This window comes from Piliocolobus tephrosceles, chromosome 8 (genome assembly GCF_002776525.5).
Source record: "Piliocolobus tephrosceles isolate RC106 chromosome 8, ASM277652v3, whole genome shotgun sequence".
Lineage (NCBI taxonomy): Eukaryota > Metazoa > Chordata > Mammalia > Primates > Cercopithecidae > Piliocolobus > Piliocolobus tephrosceles.
Genome location: NC_045441.1, coordinates 108,554,052 through 108,572,831, shown reverse-complemented (window position 1 = coordinate 108,572,831; position 18,780 = coordinate 108,554,052). Strand labels below are relative to the sequence as shown.

Here is an 18,780-nt window from a genome sequence, read left to right as displayed (position 1 = left end):
CGTGTTCATGATCACTTGGTATTATTTTTCCTTCAGATTTTAACCTTGAATTTTATATTGCTTAATATGAATACCACTACTGTGAATTTCCTTTTGGTTATATTTATGATACTTTTTTAAACCTTGTTTCAGCTTTTTCTGTTGTTTTCTTTTAAGTGTGCCTTTTATAGACAAAATATTACAAAACCTTTTAAAAATCCAATTGAAGAGAGAGTTTCTCAATCAGTATGTTAACTCATTTACATTCTTGTACTTACTTTACTATTAGGATTTAACAGTTATAATTTCTAATGTTTTAAGTTACTATACTTTCTGTTCCTTTGCTGTCTTTTTTCTATCTTCCATTGGTCAATTCTTATCTTCTTTTCTGTTTGTTACTCGTAATATTTTAAGAGTCATCATTATGTTTTTTTCTACATCTATACCCTTGTTTAACATTGTATATGTCATACTCTTAAGCAAAAATCTACCTTGGCGTGGTCTCATTTCCTTGTTGTCACCTATCATTCTGTATTGATATTTATAGAATTTATGTATGTATAGAATTCATGTATATATACATACTTATCTATAGAAATACATACATAATTATTGTGCATGTATGTCTCTTTCTACGTATATATAGAGTTACTTAGATCACAAAAATTTTACTGTCCTTTACTCATTCTTTTATTTTGTATCAATTTCATGGTTTTATTTATCTTCTGACTGGAGTACTCCTGAAACTGTTTTTAAAAGGTATTTTTGCCTTAAAGTTTCTGAGTTTTTATATCCAAAAAGAATTTAATTTCATCCACATACTTAAAAGATACTTTGTTGACTATAAATGTGTAGGTTCAAAGTTCTTTACCTTTAATATTTCTAGTATTATCTTATTTTCTTTTGCACTTAGTATTGTTAGCAAGTTTTATTCTTGTTCTTTTGTAAACCTTTATTTTCACATATCTGAAAACATATAAATATTTTCTTTTGTCCTTGAATCTTGTACTTTTTATGCCTATTATCTCCATTTTTACTTTTGTCAAGCAATTTGCCCTGTCTTTGTATTCTTATGATCTTAATTTATTATTTTGAGGATGCCTACTTGTGGGTTTGTAATTCTCATCTTTTCTGATCTATTAATTCCGTTTCATCTGATACAAAATGGTGAGTTTGTTGTCGTTTTAAAATAACAAATGGATTCCTAGGTTTTTAATTACGGAGATACGTAGAAGTTGTGAAGGTTTTAGGCTGGATTTTAGATTTTAACATTCATGAAGATAATGGTAAAACCGAAATTAGGGGAAAAAGTAGTCATGTAGGTAGATGACAGAAATGAGGGATGGTAGTGTTAAAGGCAAAGGCACAACCTCCAAAGGAGGATGTTTCACATGTAACAGAGAAAAGTTTCTTTCTGGAATAAGGGAAACTTAAGCATGCTTTATAGTCAAAATGAAAAATTAAACAGACTGTGTCATTTATGACATAAGCTTCCAGAGAGAAAATAGATGAATGACTTATATGTAATTTTTACTGAATCCACTCCTAGTATCCAAATGAAAAGCGCTTCCCATAAATTATGTTTAGCAATCTTCTTTCCTCAAGTCTTCTTCACATCTGTTCAGTACAAGTTTTTTTCCCATTTAGTGCCAGAATATGAGTAAAATATCACAAAATAAAAATTCAGTTTTAATAACAATCAAGAATCTACTTAAAGAATTTCAGAGACTGGACTGAACAAAAGAAACGAAATATGCACATGTATTAACCTAGCTTCTTTAAAGATCTCTTTGTGCACAAGGATTTAACATCTGACCATGACTAGAGCTACACCCTCCACTGTAGTACCCATGAACCCCATGTGGCTATTTGAATGTAAAGTTAGTTCAAATTCAATAACTTATTTATTTGTATTTATTTTTACTTTTTTGGAGATGGGGTCTCACTCTGTCGCCCAGGCTGGAGTGCAGTGGTGCAATCTCTGCTCACTATAGACTATGTCTCCTGGGTGCAAGTGGTTCTCCTACCTCAGCCTCCCAAGTAGCTGGGACTACAGGCACGCACCGCCATCTGCCTGTCTAATTTTTGTATTTTTCAGCAGAGACAGGGTTTCATCATGTTGGCCAGGCTGGTCTAGAACTCCTGACCTCAAGTGATCCACATGCCTCAGCCTCCCAAAGTGCTGGGATTGCAGGTGTGAGCCACTGCACCTGGCCAAATTCAGTAACATTTTATAAAATTAAATGAAATTAAAATTTCAGTTTCTCAGTTATGCTAGCCACATTTCATGTGTTTAGTAGTCATATGTGGATATGTGGTTAGTTATTACTATTAATACATTTGTCATTTCAGATATAGGACATTTCCATCATTGCAGAAATTTCTATTGGTTACCACCGGCCTTGAGGATTCTGTGATGTCAGTTTCTTGCATACTCCACTTCATCTCTAACTGCTCTTGGCCTTGCACATTCTACTCTATTCCCATTGGTGCTCATTCTTTCTCAAACATGTTAAGCTTATTCCTACCTTAGGTCTTTCTTATTCCTTTCCCAAGGATCACCCTTCCCCATGTTAATCTTATCTCTGTTCAAATGTCAGTGAATCTTCTCTGATTCTCTTTATAAAATAACAACCATTTTCATCAAGCTGTATCCTCTACCTGTTTTAATTTCTTCAGCCTGCTATTTGTTATTAAACTGTTTATGGGTCTGTTTCCTTAAGAATTTGAGCCGCATAAGAGTAAGAATTTCCTGCTATTGGTTATGGTAGCTCCAGTTCTAACCACAAGATCTCACAGTAAACATTGCTTAATTAATATTTGTTAAGATGTGAATAGTATTGCATATTTTTTGGAGTATTCTAGTAGAATTCTCTGAACACTTAATTCTCTTACATTCCTAGATATCTTGCTTTGAAGATAACATCAATAGAATGATAAGTTATTTTTCCATATCTATCAGAGTGTACTCCTGATCGTGTCTGCATATATCATGGGAAATTCACAGTACTATAGTTATATAAATAAAACTTTCACAATATCTTTGAGTTTATATCACACTTAAAACTTTCACGAAATGGAATATGAATGGAAGCAGAGATAGCTAGAGCTAGAGCGGAGAGAGAAAGAAAGAGAGAGAGAAGCAACCATTTTTTAAAACATATAAACCTTTAAAATCTCCTCCAGCTAAAGTACAGAAGGGGAGGAAAGTTTCTATTTTAGAAAAGAATTGAGAAAGGAAATAGAAAGCCAATGCGATTTGGACTATAGAGCCACATTTCTGGGATGTCAGTCCTTCCTCCACCACTCACTCACTATATAATCTGGGACAAATTATTAAATTTTTTTCTCTCAGTTTCCTTTTCTGTATAGCAGAGTACTCATTTCATAGGGTTATTATAACTATTAAATGAATTATGTATGCAAAGCACTTAGAAGTGTGCCTGGTACATCTCATGCACTATAAAAGTGATTTTTATTGTTACTATTTAAAATGTTCATAATTATTGTTGTTTTTGTTATTGCTATTGCTATTATCTATTATTATTGGTCTTTAGAGAAGGTAGGATGAAATATTTCCATCTAGTCTGTATCTACAGGAATGTACTGGCTAATATTTAACCATGAATATTTAGATATCCACGTGTAAGATGCAATCAGAACATTTTAAAAGAAAGATAAAGTTTGTACATAGTAATCTCTGTACATATTAACTATAGGAAACCTGTCTGCCTTGAGATACTTCATGATAATCACTCCATTTATGTAGACACTGATTTCCAAGAGACTAGTTCAGGGTGCTTTGCCAAGTTGTCACCTGTCAGCCTTTGGACACAAATGCAAGAAAAAGCAACAGACCAAAGATTGTCAGGGTTTCCGCATTTTCAATGCTAAAGTAATGTGTTTACATATTTATATATAAAATATTGGGGTTTTATATATATGTATATATAACCTCAATTTAAATTGTCTAAAAAACTTTTAAAGATTGCTAGAATTTTTCTCTCTGATTTCAGACTGAAGCACAACTTTTATCATTATGTACAATATTCTAAATGTGTTATATTTTGCTAGATGGAGGACGTTATTGAGGATATAATCGGTATGGAATCAAGTTTTAAAGAGGAAGGAGCAGACTCTCCTCTGCTAATGCAAAGAACAGTAAGTGCTTTCAGACCCAAGAAGGTCATTGAAACTGAAATGAATACACTCTGATAATAAAAAAGTTTGATTAGCAAATGGTGTTTTTTTCTGCACTTTTTAAACAGACAAGATAAAAGATGAATACTAGAAAATATTTATTGGTACAGAAAAAAAGGTTATCTAATGGTTGAAGAAGAATATAGTGCTTGTGCTAATCTCTCTCTGTGTCTCTGTGTCTATCTGTCTAATCCTATATACATGCATCTAACTATATATCTAATTTGCTAGCATTTTCTGTGAGGGATTTAATCTTTAGATTTTCTATTTTTAAGCACAGCATGTAATCAAACACCCTTATAAGGTCATGACTAAATTTTGACTATTTTACCATGACTAATATAGCTTTCAGATTTAGAGGCTCTATACCTTTGTACAAGAAAGAAAATATTGCAACAATGGAAAATATAAATTTACTTCTAAGCCAACAGCCAGAGGTTAAAGTCAAATTGAAAAAGATAGAACAGGCCTCACCCTCCTTTAAAGTATGTAGAAATACTTCTATGTTGAAATCAGCACAAATTCCTGCAATATGAAGGGATAGTGTCTTATCTCCTGTTTGCTTGCTGTGCACCTTCTGATTGTTCATTTATGAGTCATAAAAATGTTATCTGTAAAGGGTATATAAGCTCTTTCAACACATTGTGAAGGATTATTGTTAGTTTTGTTGGTTTGTTTATGGTTTACAATCTTTTAGAGAACACCAGAAAAAAGGATCTCAAAGATTGCAACTGAATTGTTACTTTAAACATTTAATTTTAAAAAACTGAATTCTGACTATATTGAGTTGTGGACTATTCATCAAAAAGTCAATAGGCTAGACTATATGATGATGGAGGTTTTCAATTTAGGGCCTAGAAAAAAATGCTGGTAGAAGCATCCCTTCTTTTCTGTATCAATTCTTAAGTAGACTATCTGATGAGAGAAGTGTTTCTTTCTCCTTTTCTCTAGTATGCAGGACCTACACGTAGAACTAGTCAAGTCACCAATACTAACTTTCCTTGCTAAATATCAGATGAAGTTTAAAATCTGGTTTTTGTTGCAGGATTTTGTTTTTCAGTTTTAATTTTTTTAAATGTAGAATGATGACTCTACCTTTCTCTCTTCAGATTTCAAGTAGCGTAGTGACATGAAAACTAATTATACAGATACAGTTGATATTAATGCTAATATCTCCCTTTCTAATTTCACAGCATGAGGATACTATTTTCTTAACCAATGTTTAACTTCTGAGTTTGAGGAAATGATATTAATTTCCTGCAATCTTCTCTTCTTTGTACATGGTACTTACTTCGTTGAAATTGTATACTGAAACGTTCTCTGTCAAATTATCTACTTGTTTTGTAGAATCTTTGTAGAATGGTTTACTCAGTAAAAACTTGGTGATGAATTTCATTGGGAATATACTTTTGATACACAAAATGTACTTTTAAGTAGATGGATACTACTGGCCTAAGTGTATTTACATAAAGAAATATCTGAGGATAATCAACCAAAGATTATTGATAATTTAGATCCATGTATAAAACCAAGCAGTTCAATTAACCAAATATTTACCTAATACTTATTATATGTAAAGCATAATATTCACACAATATGAGACTGCAAGTTGAGTGAGGCACAATTCACATGTCAAGAGATGACAATATAATGGCATAGCACAATGAGTTGTGCCTGAGAGTTAGGGCGGGTAAGAATGTGGAACTTGTGTCAAACCTGGTTCTAGTCCAGATATTATGCAAATCACGTAACCTGCCTTTGCTTTGGTATCTATTTCTGTATTATAGGAATAATTAAAAATAGTGGTCTCTGAAAGCTGTTTTAATTGATATCTTATAGACTACATGTGTTCATTTTGAATGCTAGTTAGAGATTTGCTCTGCAGCTCAAATGAAGGAGAAACCATGCGAAAGTGAGAATTTTTGGAAGTCCTTTAGAAAGAGGTGATGTTTGAAATATAGTTATGAAGTACTGTATAGTTAAGATTTTAAGAGATAGACATGAAGGCAGAAAAGTAGCAAGTTAAGAGAACAACATAAGGCAAGAAGTGAGAAAAAAGAGAATGTACAAGAATAGCTGGTAGAATAGGGGTAGGAAACTCTGAAGGATTTTTATAGTTTATGTAGATAAAAGCAAAGACTTGTTAGATTCAGAAAAAAGCTTTGAGTAAGTATATTAGCCAGTGAACTTTTGGTTGCAGGTGGTTAACCTGACTCATAAGGGGCTTAAGCATGAAAGGAATTTATTGGTTCATGCCATCTAAAAATCCCTAAGTAATATTTATGTGGGCATCCCTTTGTAAATTTGTCTCTGTTTTCTTCTGTGCTGGCTTTATTCTCAGCCATTGAACAGACACTGTCATAGCCTATTCCCAGCCATGCATACACTTTTTTCTTGCTAACCTAGTTTTTTTTTTTTTTTTCAGACATCCATTCCTTCACAAGAAAGAGGAAGTTTCTGATTAATTTAAACCAATTCTGGTGGCCCCATTTCCCTTGCCAGACTTTGTTTTAAGAATGGGCCTGTGCTGCAATTCTGGCAAGTTGAGCAGGATACTGAGATCTGCTTGGAAGTTTTCTTTAGTCTGTAATTTCAAGAAAGAGAAGGGTTTTTGCTTCTCCATGATGTATGGGGCTTCTGTAGCCTTTTTTTCCCCCAAAAGATAGATAAAGTGGGAAAAACAAAGGAAACAAAGGGAAAGAGAAAATCGACAGATATGGAAAGAAATGCTGCTACATGCCCCTGGAGAATTATTTTGCCTATGGATATGTAAGGTTTTTTTTTCTTTATTTTATAAGCCAATTATGTCAGGATTTTCTGGTTCTCAAAAACAAATGCATCCTAGTGGAAACATTCAGTTAGGATGGGATATCTAAGAGGAAATGTTTTTCTTCTTAGTTCCAGTTGAAACCCTGGGATAACAGAGCAGCTTCTGTCACATACCTATTTCTAAGCCAATGTCTCTGGGTCTTGGGCCTACCCTAGAGCTGTGGCTTGAGCAGCCCTCCACAACAAATTGTACAGACTAAGAGTGAGAACCAAGAAAGCAGCAGTTGTTACCCAAGCAAATGTGAATAGGTTCTAGTCAGGCTAAATCAACAGATGTTTATTATAATAAGCTTCAAAAATGAAAATATTTATCAATAATTATTATTATGTTCACTGCTATATGACATGGGTTGTCTGTGTTAGTCCCTTTTCCATTTCTATAAAGGAATACCTGAGGCTGGAAATTTATGAAGAAAAGGGGATTATTTGGCTCATGGCTCTGCAGACCATATACACGAAGCATTATCCTGGTATCTGCTTCTGGTGAGGGCCTCAGGAAGCTTTTAGTCATGGCAGAAAAGAAGGGGATCCAGAGCATCACATGGTGAGACAGGGAGCAAGAGAGAGGGGAGAAGTTTCTATGCTCTTTTAAATAGCGCGCTCCCATGTGACTAAGTGTCCTAGTTCATTATCTAAAGCCATACCTATCGTTTGTGTCTAGAATCCCTTCCAAAGGACTTTTCTTCTTTAAATAGCTCCTTCTAGATCATCAATATATACTGATCTACTGGATTATAAATATCAACACTTATCAGTCTTTAATAACACTCACTAAAAGCAAACCAAACCAAAGAGCACCCTTTAAACACATTTCCTCTCTGGCTACCAGGCTATTTCATGACTCCTTTACACACACAAAAGAACCTCACTGCCCCCATTTTCTCCCTGCCTCGACTTCCTTCCCTCTCATTCTCTCCTCTCCATTAGGGCTTTTGTCCTAACAATTCTAAAAGGGTTCTGAAAACCAATCAATAGCAAACCAATAGCAAGCCAATCAATAGCAATCAATAGCAAACTAATCCAGTAGCAAGTTCTCCATTGTCACCTGACTTAGCTTCTCAGCGGCATTTGACATGGTTGACCACTTCTTTCTTCTTGAAGAGCTATCTAGGATTCTGTGACTTCTCTGATTTGTTCACTCATTTTACTGGTTCTTTTTTCTCTAATAGATGTAGATGTCTAAATTCTGGAGTGTCCCAGGGCTCAGTCTTTGGTCCTCTTTTCTCATATATCATACATGTCCTCTAGGTAACACCAACACATCTCTAGCCTAGATCACTCCACTATATGCCAAATTTATATATTCTACTGCTTACTTGGTATCTTTTGTGTTTCTAACAGATATCTTAAACATAACATGGCCGAAAAAAAGTCCTCCCTCCAAAATCTGCTTTTAGTTGGTGTGAAACAACAAACAAAAATGGTCATTCTTTGCTTTTCTCTCTCTTACTCCCATACCCACAATTATCAGTACGTCTTTGTAATCCACATCCAGGATTTCCAGAATCTCACTGCTTCCTATCATGTCCTCCTGTAAAACATGTTCCATCATCTCTCACTATAGTCAGAGGCTCTGACCTAGCTTCCCTGCTACTTTTTGTTGCCTTACGGCTGTTCTTCACAAAGCAGCCAGAATAATCTTCCTAAAGAAATAACCAGATCCTGTTTCTCCTTGCTTAATATTTTATTAATTTTCTGAAATACTCAGAATATAATCCAGACACTTTATTATAGTCAGCACTTCCCTTTGACTTCAGGGTCTGGATTCAATGGCATCCTTTCTCCTTAAACGTAACAGGAATATTATCATCTTACGACCATTGTACTTCCTTTTCTTAGTTTGGAATGCTTTCGTCTCACATCTTTGCATGGTTACCTCTTTATGATTCAGATATTTGGTCAATGTCAGCCTGTCAAAGGGGCCTTTCACAATTACCCTAACTAGAAGACCCTACCCCATGACTCCTCAAGTCAATGCCTTATCTTATTTACCCTCTGACTTATGAGCAGTGTAACACAAATGATCTTATTTATTATTGCATTTAGCTATTTATTCTGTGCTTCCCCCTGTAGAATGCAAACCCCTTGAAGACAGGGATTTTGTCTGTCTCATTTACTGCTGTGTCTCTGGAGCCTAAAACTGTAGCCTGTTTTGTTGTTGTTAGTACCCAGCATAGTGACTAACACATCACAGGTGCTCAGCAAATGCATGTCAAATAAATGACTAAAATTCACACATAGTATTGAAATAATTGTTTTCATTATACATCCTATTCAGGAATACTTTTAATGGACTAAAAGCAGTAGCAACAAGAATAAAGACAACAATAATAATAGCTACCATGCATTGGTTACTTACTAGGTGACAAGAATTATGCAAAATGCTTTTAGTGAAAAACTACATTTAATTTCACAACAAACCTATGAGACAGAGACTATTGTTGCCTATTAAAATTTTACAAATGAGGAAAGAAGCTTAGAGAAGTTCAGTAACTTGCCCAAGTTCACATAGTTAATGAATGGCAAAGTAGGGCCTTGAATCCAGCTCTGCATGAAACCAATGCAACTATCCTACTCATTCTGCTGTGCCAGCAGTCTCAGGGAATCAGCCATTCATAGAACTCTAGAATCATATGATTTGAAGGGGTCTGAGACAGATCTGATCACCTGGCACACTCCAGCTGAATGATTGCTTAGCCTCTGAGTTTAGATCTGTATATTATTTACATCCATTGGTCTTAGTTTCAGCCCTTTCTTTCGGAGACGTGGATGTGCATAGTAACTCATTTCTTTTAACATATATAGGTGTTTTTTCAATCAAGTGTCTGTAAATGCTGGTGGCATTTGGCAATCTAAGTAAACTGTTATAGTTCAAGATCATTCCAGAGACGAGGAATGAGTAAATATTAACAACACCCTGTGCTTGGTTGGAACTTGAAAGGACTGTATAACATCAGTGAGCAAGCTTTTGTCAATCACAGTCTAGACTAGGTTAGTCTTAAAGTCCAAAGAAGAACCAAAGTTCAGTTTAGTGTAGAAGTTTTTGCAGAGTTCTCTTGGTTATTGCTTGCAAGTTTAAGGAAAAGAAAATGATGAAGGAGACAGAGAAAACCATTGCTATTGTGAAGGTTATAGACACTTCAAAGTTAAAACTGGTGAGCAAGTGTATTTTGGAATTCTTTCAGTGTTTGGAGATGAAACCACCTTAAATACTGAATTTAAACTTTATAAACTTATAGTCAATAAAATAAGGTATGTAAACACTGAGCTTTGAAATGCATAAAATATATTCTGCTGTATTGACAAGCGTGTTTACTTACAAGATTATTTTCAGTGCTCTGGACTAGAGTAAAAAATTATAACAGTGTATTTAGCAAAAAATATTAAAACTCATGTTTATTATTACTTTTTAATCAAAAGATGAGGGTTTCAAACTAATTGTTGCAGTGTTTACATTACATTAATTGTTTTTATTTATTTATTACTAAATAGATCATTTGTATATAATATATATGATGCAAAATTATTTATAAAATATCATTCTTTGTTTTATACTTTATCTTTTCTATTATTGTATATAGTCACATATTATATTTCCAGATAATCTGCCACTATATGTATAAACCAGCTCACCAAGGACACGGGATCTCCTACTCCAGCTCAACACATTATATTTACATATGTCATAATAGGACAAAAATAATAACAACAATAACACAGCAGGATTTCTCTATTCAGTGCATGTCATTTAAACTGTATACCTCTGCTTTAGTAGCAAAGAAAACAAATTTAGAGGAATATTAATGGTGTGTGTCCTGAAACTATAAAGACCTTGTTTACTGCATCTAAATGAATAAACACCCAAAAGGAGAGACAATAATCTTTCAAATGCCATTTTTTTTGCATGCATCGTGTACTCTAGACGCCCCTGTGGTGATCCTCTTTATACAAGAAGTTTGTTTTCCTATTGTGTCCACAGTTATTCCATCTAATCTTTTACCATTTTAGGGTCACAATGAATGTTTTCACAAAAACCACAATATAGGATCCAAACAACTTAAATACTCCTTCAGTTTCCCTTGACACTCACATTAAATATATGATAGTGCACATACACATACATGTAAGGTATTTTTTCCCTTTTGTTATCTCTACTGAGAAATTATCTGGACATATAATATGTGACTATAAGACTTTACATTTTTGTATTTATAATGAAAATATCTAGGATATTATAAATATGTATATGTACATACACATATACTGAAGATTCTTAGCTTTACATATATAATCCATTTCAAGAACATGGTATACACTATAATGCCTTTTCTCTTGCTGAGTGAATAAAAATGGAGAATGACAAAGCAATTAGTTTAAATTCAATTAGAAAATGTATTGCAAGTTTGTTAGCTCCATATTATTAGGGTGAAAGGAAAAATAAACCAAGCTGGCCTGAGGAAGAGTGCTGGAGAGGGCTTACCCAAAGTTGAGCCTTAGATTTGGATGCTTATTGAAGGAATGGGGACATTGGTAGTGCGGAAAACAGCAGTGGAAAAGAATAAAACTGAGAAAAATTAAATCCAATGCCTTGTAACTTTTTTTAGTACTCAAAACACTTAAGAATAAAAATTTTAAAGGCAAGGGCCCTTCTACCTATAGGGTAGATAATAAAGAATCCAGACCTTGTGTTAGACATTCCTGGGTTTGAATCCAAGCTCTCTACTTCTTTGTAAAGCTGTATGATCATAAAATGATTATTTCATTTATTAGAGCTTTAATTATTTTATGTTTAAAATGACAATTATACTTACTAGAGTTGTTATAAAGATTACTTGAGATATTGTTATTTAAATTATTATGATGAAACATGCTTGGTTTAATACCTGATATATAATAAATACTCAGCCGTCGATGATAGAGCACATATGTTAGGATCCTGCTTGTATTTTATTATCTTCTTAAAAAAATTCCCCATATATAAATTCACAGATTCTTCGCAGTAACCTTCTTCTCCCTCACACCCTCCCTCCTGCTAGGGTTTGAAGTCTACTGTTGAGAGCCCCATACGGGCACAGTATGTTTACATGTGGTGGTAAGAAATCTTTCATCTTGAGAGTGGTGGGAAATAATGTCAAATGGAGAGAGTGGGGCCATGCAGCAAGATTTTGAAAACTAAATACAAGACTTTGGGCTTAATACATGAGTTAAGGCAGAAAGATTTTAGATTTCAGATTTTTTGACTGGGAGAAAGCAGAAGGAAGTTGTATTTTTAAACTATGAGTTAGTCTGGGAGGGGTAGTGGTAGTTAATTGAGAGAGATGAAGAAATACATTTTCAGAGGTTAATTTTATTTAGATGTTTCTACAATAATTTTGGACCCAGATTTTAGTTTCTTATAGGGCAGCACTGATTTTAAACAAACACAAAGCTATATTTTTCTAGGGTTATGAAAACATGTATTGTCTCAAAAACATGTTGCCAATGCACTAAATTTGAATAAAAGTTTCACTGTCTTTTCTTCCAGACTTAAAATTGCAATTTGGAGACTTTAGTAACTTCAACAAAATAAAATAAAATAAAATAAAATAAAATAAAATAAAATAAAATAAAATAAAATAAAGTAAAATAAAATAGTGCCATTTTGATAAAATATGAGACAAACGCACACGATTCCTTATCCTAACAGTAAGCAAATGCATAATGGAAACTTTGATCCTTAAGCATTCCATTTAGAGGGTAAGGAGATATGGTAAATAGTGTTTCACAATTTTGTATACAATCATTCTACATGTAATTAAATCAGCATCTTTACACAGTAGTAGAGTAGGAGATTAAGAGTAACAAATTTGATGAAGAGAATCAGAATATCTAAGCCTGAATAGGTAGGAAAAATTCCCTTTAGGAAACTATTACTGTGGTAGAATTTTTGTAGGTAGGAAATATTACATCTTGGAAGCATTTTTACAAAATGGCATGATATATTTCTTGAAAATATGATACTTTTCCCCATAAAACTATCTAGTTCAGATATTTTCCTTGTGAAGTATGTTTAAAGTTTGTTTTGATTCTTCAGTAATCATAATACGATTACCACTATTAATTCCTTCTTCAGTCAGTAATTATGTTTACTAAGTAATATTTTTCTAGAAAATTTTGCATTTTGTCTAAGCATTTACAATCAATGGCAAATCTTGTCAACTGTGAATATAGATCATTTCACTTATTTATTTCCAAAGTGGGTACCTTTTGTTACTTTTTTTTTTGCGTAATTATTCTGGCTAAAACTTACAATACTATGCTGAATAGAAGCAGTGAAAATAGGCAACCTTATATGGCTCCCTGTTGGTAGTATATCCCATTATGTTTTTATATTGGCGTAAAATATATATAACATAAAATTTACCATTCTAACCATTTTTAAGTGTACAGTTCAAAGGCATTAAGTACATTCATAATGTGTAACCATCACAACTATCCATTTCCTAAACTTTATCATTATCCCAAACAAAAACTCTGTACTCATTAAGCAATAGCTCCCCTTATCTACTTATTTCCAGCCCCTGATAACTTTTGGTCCACTTTCTGTCTCTATGAATTTCACTATTCTAGGTACCTCGTATAAGTAAAATAATACAATATATATCCTATTGTGCTTGGCTTATTTCACTTAGCATAATTTTTTCAAGTTTCACCCATGTTGTAGCATTCATCAGAATTTCATTCCTTTTTAAGCTTGAGTACTATTCCATTATGTGTATACACTACATTTTATTGATCTATTCATCTGTTGATGGGCATTTGACTATTGCAAATAATGCTAATATGAACACTGGTGTACAATTATCTGTTTAAGTCCCTGCTTTCAATTCTTTTGGATATACACTTAGAAGAGAAATTACTGGATCATATGTTAATACTACACTTAACTTTTGAGGAACCTCCATACTGCTTTCCACAATGGCTGCACCATTTCACATTCCCACCAGCATTCCTCAGTTTTTCTTTTGATATTAGCCATCCTAATGAGACTGAAGTATTACACGGTAGCTTTGATTTACAATTTCCTAATGACTAGTGATGTTGGGCATCTTTTCATGTGCTTATTGGCCATTTGTATACATCTTCATTGGAGAAATGTCTATTTAAGTCTTTTGCCCATTTTTAAAATTGGGTTGTCATCATTTTAAACAAACTATCACAAGGACAGAAAACCAAACACTGCATGTTCTCACTCAGAAGTGGGAGTTGAACAATGAGATCACATGGACACAGGGTGGGGTATATCACACACCAGGGCTGGTTGGGGTGTGAGGGACTGTGGGAGGGATAGCATTAGGAGAAATACCTAATGTAAATGACGAGTTTATGGGTGCAGCAAACCAAGATGGTACATGTTTACTGATGTAACAAACCTACACTTTGTGCACATGTACCCTAGAACTTAAAGTAGAATAAAATAAATAAATAAAATTGGGTTGTTTGTTTTTGTTGTTGAGTTGAAGATTTATTTTTATGTATATATTCTGGATCTTAATCTCTTAAGAAATACATGATCTGCTAGTAGCTTCTCCCATTGTGTGGGTGGTTTTATAGATTTTTTTCTTATGTTTATGTATTTGATCCATTTTGAGTTAATTTTTGTATATAATGTTAGATAAACATCTAACTTTATTCTTTTGCATGATGATAGCCAGTTTTCCCAACACCATTTGTTGAAAAGAATTCCTTTCCCCACTGAGTGGTCTTGGCACCTTTGTCAAAAATCATTTGACTGTAACATAGAGAGTTTATTTCTGGACTTGCTATTATACTCCCTAGGTCGATGTGTCTTATTGCCAGACTCACGCTAGCACAGACTTAGATTACTGCAGCCTCGTAATAAGTTTTGAAATCTGAAAGTGTGAATGCTCCACCTTCCTTCTTTCACAAGATTGTTTTGATTATGCAGGGTCCCTTGAGAGTTCATGTGAATTTAAAATGCATTTTTCTGTTTCTTTAAAAAAATGCAGTTGGAATTTGATAAAATTTGTATTGAGTTGTAGACTGCTTTAGATAGTATTGCAATGTTAACAATATTATTTCTTTTCATCCATGAACACAAAATGCCTTTCCACTTATTTATGATTTCTTTCATTTTATTCAGCAGCATTTTTTAGTTTTCAGTGTATAAGCCTTTTGCTGCTTGGGTTAAATTTATTCCTAAGTATTTCATTCCTTTTGATGCTATTTAAATGGAATAGTTTTCTTAATTTCTTTTTCAGTTTGTTAATGGTTCCTGTGCAGAAATGCAACTGATTTTTGAGCTAATAAATGAATTCAGCTAAGCTGCAGTACATAAAATCAGCACACAGTTTGAATGTGTATGTGCGTTTGTGCATGTGTGTGTGTAAGTGTAGAATCTTAGGGAGGGTTTTCTTAATATGAGATCATGTCAACAGTTAACAGAGATCATTTCGTTTATTCCTTTCCAATATGGATAATTTTTGTTATTTTTTCTTGCGTAGTTATTCTCACCGAAACTTACAATACTGTGTTGAATAGAAGTAGTGAAAATAGGTAACCTTATCTTGCTCCTAATCTTAGGGGAGAAACTTACTACCTTTTAAATCTAACATGTACTGTAGTCACTTTCTCCTTTCACTTGAAATGTTATTCATTTAATCAGTTTTGCCAGAAGCATGTCAATCTTGTTAATTTTTTTTCAAACAAAAACAACTTTTGCTTTGTGAATCTATCATTGTATTGTTTTGTTCTTCATTGATTTATGGCCTTATTTTATTAAATTATCTGTTCTAGTTTCTTTGAGTTTGTTTAGTTATTTTCCCCTATTTTTTAAAGAGTGATGGTTAATTTATATAATTCAAAAATGAATCTATTTTTATCACTTATTATTTAAGGCTATGAATTTTCTTTAAAACATTGTTTGGCCATATTCCAGACATTTTTTTACATGTATTTTATTTTTGTTGTATTTTAAAATTCCAGTATGATTTCATCTTAAACTTTGAAGTTTTTAACAATTTTCTAAAATTTCCAAATATTTTGGCAATCAGATACTCTATGAGATGTGTTGAGGATTTCTTTTAACTGAGCACCTAATCAGTTTTTGTATATGTTCCATATATACTTAAGAAAACTGTATTCACTATTTCTTCATGTAAAACTATATACTTATCTATTGGGCTGAGCTTTAACATTTATTGTTCAAATCTTCTATAGCATTACTGATTATTTTTGTCTTCTTGACTTTTCAAAAAAGGGGAGATATGTGTTAAAGTCTTCTACTGTTTTGGTATATTCATTCATTTCCCCTTGTAGTTCTAAACATTTTATTTCACATATTTGGAGGTTACTTTATTAGGAGCACACATGCTTGTAATTGTTATACCTTTTAAGAATAGTAACTCATTATCCCTAATAATTTTTAAACCTGAAAGTCCTTTTTTCTGATATTAATATAGCTACATCAGTTTCCCCATGAATATCATTTGCTGGATGTATATTTTTCCATTCTTTAACTTTTAATCTTTATGTGTCCTTTTACTGTGTGGATATGTCTCTTGTAAGATACTTGTGTCTAGTTCCTGTTTTCTTACTTTATCTGTCAACCCTTTACCTAGGGAGTTTGACCTATTTAGATCATTATTATTATTGATGTGTTTTCACTCGCTCTCTTGTCTTAATTCATTTTTGTGCCCCATTTTAAAGTTTCTCCTTAATATATTCTTACCACTTTCACATCCTTTGGGTTCCCTGCTACAGCAACCCAATTATGCTGATATTATCTAGATTGAGTTACATGGTTATGTGTTTCACTTAATCTTTGATCTTGGATCCACTCCCATTATTTATTCCACAATAACTTTACCAAGATATTCGATCAATTTTATTTTATATTTTTGAGCATGTTCTTTAAATATCTCTACTTATTGAAGCACCTGACCCAAGCTTTTTCCAGTGTTAGTCTTTGTGGGATAAACTTTCTTAAGTATTGTATGCCTAAGAATATTTTTTATCATGGCCTCATGTGTGAATGACATTTGAGCTGCATTTAAAACTGTAAAACTTCATTTTCTTTTCTTTCAGTGTTTTAAAATACAGATTTATTTTATTTTTCCATTCAATTTTGCTATTGAAAAATATTAATTGCACTTTTGTTCTTTGTACATAATCTTTCTAGGCTTTTAGATTTTTCTCTTTATTATTGTATATTGTTTCATTTTAGTATAATATATCTGAATGTAGGCTTTTTCTGTCATTCTTATTAGGCTTTCTATAAACACTTTGATTTTTAAATGAAAATAAAATAATGATAACTTAAGCTGAAAAAAACAAACTCTGTGGTCCATTGATTATTATTAATTCTTAAAAATGTGTCTCCGTCACTTTAAAAACTACTGTCTTTCTTCCAATATTATTTTTCTCTCTTTTTAAAACTCCTATTGTCTGTAATTTAGTTCTAATAACTCTATTCCCTGTATTGTTTAGGTGTTCTTTCATATGTTCTATTTCTTAGTCCTTTCCCTTATCCTCCTGGGAGATTATTTTAAAAATTTGGTTTTATATTTTACCAATTCTTTTATTTCTTTTTTATCATTTTCATTATGTTGTTTTTCCATTCTATAGGATTTTTTTTCTAAGCGTTCTGTTTCTCATATCTCTTATTTCTCCTTGGTCGCTTTGGTCATTATGTTTTTTGTTTATTATTTTATATTACAATTACCTTTGATGTTATTTATAATGTTGCTTGTTGCCTTAGTTTTGAAATAGTCATTTTCCTCAAATGTTTTGATATTTTGACCAGCTATCTCATTTTCTTCAGGAAATATTAGTTATTGTAGACAGCAGTATATAGGTGGAAAGGTTAGACTCTGTCTGTTTCAGTCCCTATGACCTCAGTAGTGGAGATGTGAATAAAATCTAAGGCGAAGAGCCTCTGATACTAGGAAACTACTATCAATCACTCCTCACCTCAAAGCAGTTTCTCAGATCAGGAGTTCACTTTTTTCTATCAGAGAGAAGTATTGCCTTATAGAGAAGTAGACTCTGCTCTATCAGGCCTTCTCTCTCACTTTGTTGACTGGATTTTATAATAAATTATTTATTTTTTGTCTTTAAAGTTTGTGAATTTTTTGTTAATATGTTTGCCTACTGTCACATCGTAGATTTTGCTTTACTGAGAAAGCAACCTTTTAAAAATATCATAATAAATATTTCTTCATAAAATAGGTATTCATTTGCCTACTGATCTATAAAATAAAGTTAAAACTTGGACCTTATTATGTAAGTAACTTATACCTTTCAAAAAGTTTGATGCAAGTTTTCTTTGTGAGCTTTTTCACAGGTGAATGCAATCTGTACATTTTCACTAACACTGGACTCTTACACCTTTTAATGGAGAAAACGCACTTTAGGTTACATGAAGTGTATTATACACTTTGAAACTGAACTCAATTGTTTAATGATATTCAAAAAATGATTAGCCGTTTACATGAAATAGAGAAGTACCTACAGCATAAAATTAAATAGGATATTAATTATTGTGCTTTAGGGCATAAATTAGACAATAACCAAGATCAGAAGAATATGCAATGTGGCTACAGTTAAGCAGGATTAGATTCATTATCAGAATTTCAACCCCATTTCTAAGGAATAATGCACTGGGTGCTGTCTGACCAGGTAATATGGAGGCAAGGAAATGCTATAGTTAGGAACCTCTTGCTTTATTGTTGCAGTATATCCGTAATGTGGCCCCTTCCTTAACATTTCTGC

General features: G+C 32.8%; 1 protein-coding gene across 10 annotated transcripts in view; it reads left to right on the top strand.

The window, feature by feature from the left end:
* Nucleotides 1-18,780, top strand: part of TFEC (transcription factor EC) — a 211,717-nt gene that overhangs the window by 178,420 nt on the left and 14,517 nt on the right. For 7 of the 10 annotated variants that reach the window (XM_023228223.1, XM_023228219.1, XM_023228220.1 and 4 more), the window contains one exon: nucleotides 4,054-4,140. The exons of 2 other annotated variants lie outside the window; for them this stretch is intronic. In XM_023228223.1, the coding sequence (XP_023083991.1) occupies nucleotides 4,054-4,140 (87 nt within the window). Of the gene's footprint in view, nucleotides 1-4,053; nucleotides 4,141-10,082; nucleotides 10,164-18,780 lie in introns of those variants that run through there. One more of the 10 variants, XM_023228227.1, reaches the window with a different exon arrangement.